General features: G+C 38.1%; 1 protein-coding gene across 1 annotated transcript; it reads left to right on the top strand.

Annotated features, from left to right (window-relative positions):
• The first annotated feature begins 275 nt into the window (after positions 1-275).
• Positions 276-2553, top strand: LOC122340969 (centromere protein T-like). The gene is made up of 5 exons (XM_043234230.1): positions 276-633; positions 1402-1501; positions 1579-1725; positions 1802-1906; positions 2403-2553. The coding sequence occupies exons 1-5, from the start codon at positions 276-278 to the stop codon at positions 2551-2553; spliced, it is 861 nt and encodes a 286-aa protein (XP_043090165.1).
• The last annotated feature ends 693 nt before the right edge of the window (positions 2554-3246 follow it).

Raw genomic sequence — 3246 nt, forward strand, 5'->3', positions numbered from 1 at the left:
CAGGATGAGGAGGTTGTTGAAGCTGAACATGAAAATATTAACACCTCAAAATATCTAGAGCAAATAACCCGTGGAGAGCTCACCGTTCAGAGGGAGGAGGTGCTGTCTTGGGAATTCCAGGCACCACGAGAGTCACAAAGAGTTTTGGAGCTGGATTGAACCCCAGAGAGAAAGGTGAGGACAATGAGACTGCATGAAGTGAAAAAATAACAAAGTTCTCCAGTGACAACTGAAATTAATTGCTAAATTCAGTTTGTTTGTGGGCTAAAAACCTAATGTGTTTCTGTTCAGATCTTTTGGATTTTGTTGATGAGGGCAGAGAGAGTTTACAGGATGTTCCAGATGAAGCAAGAGAACCACTGGGCAGCCCTGGGTTTCTCGGCTCCCACCCTGCAGCAGAGCTCAGCACACCAGAGCAGCGGTCACAAGAAGAAGACCTGGCTGAAGATGACCTGCCAGAGCTTGCAGGAGATGATGACGACGCCCAAGAAGAACTGAACCAATCAGAGGAGGAGAAGGAGCTCATGCACTCTGTACCAGCCGATCATAGCCCTGAATCTCCACAGGAAGAGGAGGAGGAGGAGGACGACGAAGCAGATGATGGTGATGATGGTGATGACGCTCTAAGTGCAGGTGACACCCAGTTTCACATCCAGCATATCTTGAAAAATTAGTGCAGTTAATTCATTTTAAAGGGTTATTTAAAAAAAAAATTAAATAATAAAAATCACTCTTGTGTCATTTCAATCTCTTAACACCTTTGTTCATCTTCAGAAAATAAATTATTTTTGATGACATCGAAGACCTATCTGACCCTCCATAGACAGCAACACAACTGAAATATTCCCAGGTCCAGTAAATACTGTAAAACAGTCCCTTTTATTTTCTTTACGCAAAAAAGGATTCTCATAGCATCGCAAAACTGAAGTTGAGCTACATGGACTGTTTCATCCATGTATTAACGTTACCCTTCTGAACCTGGGATCATTTCAGTTGTGTTGCTGTCTATGGAGGGCGAGATAGCTCTACCATGTCATCAGAAATATCTTAATTTGTGTTCTGAAGATGAGCAGCGGTCTTAGGGGTTTAGAGCAGTAATTAATTAATGACAGAATTTCTAACGAATTGGTTTAAAATACAACACATTAAAAATGTGCAAAAATTCCCTTATCTTTGTACTAAAATCCTCTAGTTCTACACTTAAAATGTTACTCATTCTGCATTATCATTACTTGTAATATTTATTTGTTAAATATATAATTACAGTGTTTGTGTGTATCATTTGTTAGCAAATTTTACCCAATTATTAAAAAGCCATTAAAAACAATGATTGCTTACAAATTAGATACAAATAGGATAACTTGCATTTACTTTGGCGTTGTTTTTTAAATTTTATTTTAGAATTGTCCATGAAGACTCCTGCATTTGTAAGACAGAAAAGGGTTTTCGCAAGTCCTTCCACGCAGACTACACCAACAGTCCTCAAGGAAGTGAACGCTGGGTAATTTACCAACAACGTTCTTCTTCCTGACGTCCTTTTTAGTTTCCTAATGCAAACCTAAAACCCATTTATCTCAGTCCTGCCCCTCAGGTTGCCAAACGGGCCCCCAGACAGAAGCGTCAAACAGGGGTTGATGTTCTTCCCAAGAGTTACGTCATGAGTGTGTTTAAACACTTTGCCAAGACCAAGGTGGCCAGTGACGTGTACCCTGCCATTAATGAAATGTAAGCCCTCACTCAACAGTTATTTACTGCCTCATGAATATTTGAAGTTACATTTGTTGCGTGTTCTCTCTCTTAGCCTTAAGAAGTACTTTGAACGGCTAGCAGATGATCTGGAGGCATATGCCACTCATGCCAAACGTAAAACAATTGAGGTTGAAGATTTCGAGCTCCTAATGAGAAGGTAAATATTAAGAGGGATAGTTACATTTACCCACCCTTAGGCCATCCAAGATGTAGTTTGTTTGTTCATCAGAAAAGATTCGGAGAAATTTAGCATGGCATCACTTGCAGTGAATGGGTGCTGTCGGAACGAGTCCAAGCGGCTGATAAAAGCATCACAATAATCCACAAGTAATCCACACCGCTCCAGTCTTGTGAAGTGAAAAGCTGCATGTTTATATGGTAACCATTAGGAGGTTTTTGCTTTTAAACAGTGTGCACATTTCTCTCTTGATTCAGATGAGATGAGTTTTTCACTGGAGAAAGCAGTATTATTGATTAAACTCTTTTCACTTCAAGATTATTAATTGATTGACCGGAATTATCAGGACTTCGTTCTTCCGCACCCATTCACTGCAGGTCATTTACTGCTCATTTGAGATGTATGAGTTGATTGTTTTTGTATACTTTTGCAAATTTGCCTCTTTATCAATACTTGTTTGTCATATTTGTCTTAGGCAGGGCTTTGTGACAGACAACACGCCTGTGAATGTACTGATAGAGAAATATCTTCCAATGGAGTATCGGAAACTTCTCATCCCGGTGTACACCAGCGAAACAAAGTCATCCCGAAACAAAGAAGGTGAACATGCAGATCATCCTCCTTAAACACTGCAGGTGGCTCTGCGTGCGTTCTTGTAAATATGTTCAAGACAATAAATGCTTTGATTTGTAAATAAAATGTGTGTAATATATATATGCAATTTGTTTTATGCAGGACTGTTAAGAAATATGCTTTCGGTTTTCCATTTATTTTTTTCCAAAATGAACATTAAAAAAAACAACAACAACAAAAAATGTAAATTGCAGTCCCTGTCTTATTGTGCATGATTGATCTGCACACAGTATTCCAGAGACAATGTGTTTTTCATAAGCTGTCCTCAAAATAATTTGCCTCAGGAATGTTTATCCCTTAGAAAAAAATATAAGCCACAAATATTATCCTTCTAATTCTTTTGTTGGAAATAATTTCAAAATCTGATAGTTATAGAAAACTAGAGTATTGTTTACTGTGCACCATGCAGTGTATACTATATACTAACTTATATACTGCATACGTCCAGTTTTGTGTAAATTTGCTTTATTTGTTGCGCTGGAAATGATCGTATTGCATTCTGGGACACACCATCCTGTAGAATCTGTTTGCATAGTATATTAAAGTTAATGGACAACTATAGGGTGTTCCAAGAATACAATATGGAATATACTGTGGATGTCATACAAACTGAGAAAATAGGATTATGCAGCGATGTGAGTTTTATATATGCATATACTTTATTTTCCATCTAAATAAAAACTGTT

Source organism: Puntigrus tetrazona, unplaced genomic scaffold, assembly GCF_018831695.1.
Source record: "Puntigrus tetrazona isolate hp1 unplaced genomic scaffold, ASM1883169v1 S000001111, whole genome shotgun sequence".
Classification (NCBI taxonomy): Eukaryota; Metazoa; Chordata; class Actinopteri; order Cypriniformes; family Cyprinidae; genus Puntigrus; species Puntigrus tetrazona.

Excerpts from the sequence above, each read along its gene's own strand:
- LOC122340969 (XM_043234230.1), top strand. The coding sequence starts at position 276 with ATGTGTTTCTGTTCAGATCTTTTGGATTTTGTTGATGAGGGCAGAGAG. Across the intron at positions 1,502-1,578 it reads CTCAAGGAAGTGAACGCTGG|TCCTGCCCCTCAGGTTGCCA; the intron begins GTAATTTACCAA and ends CATTTATCTCAG. Across the intron at positions 1,726-1,801 it reads TACCCTGCCATTAATGAAAT|CCTTAAGAAGTACTTTGAAC; the intron begins GTAAGCCCTCAC and ends TCTCTCTCTTAG.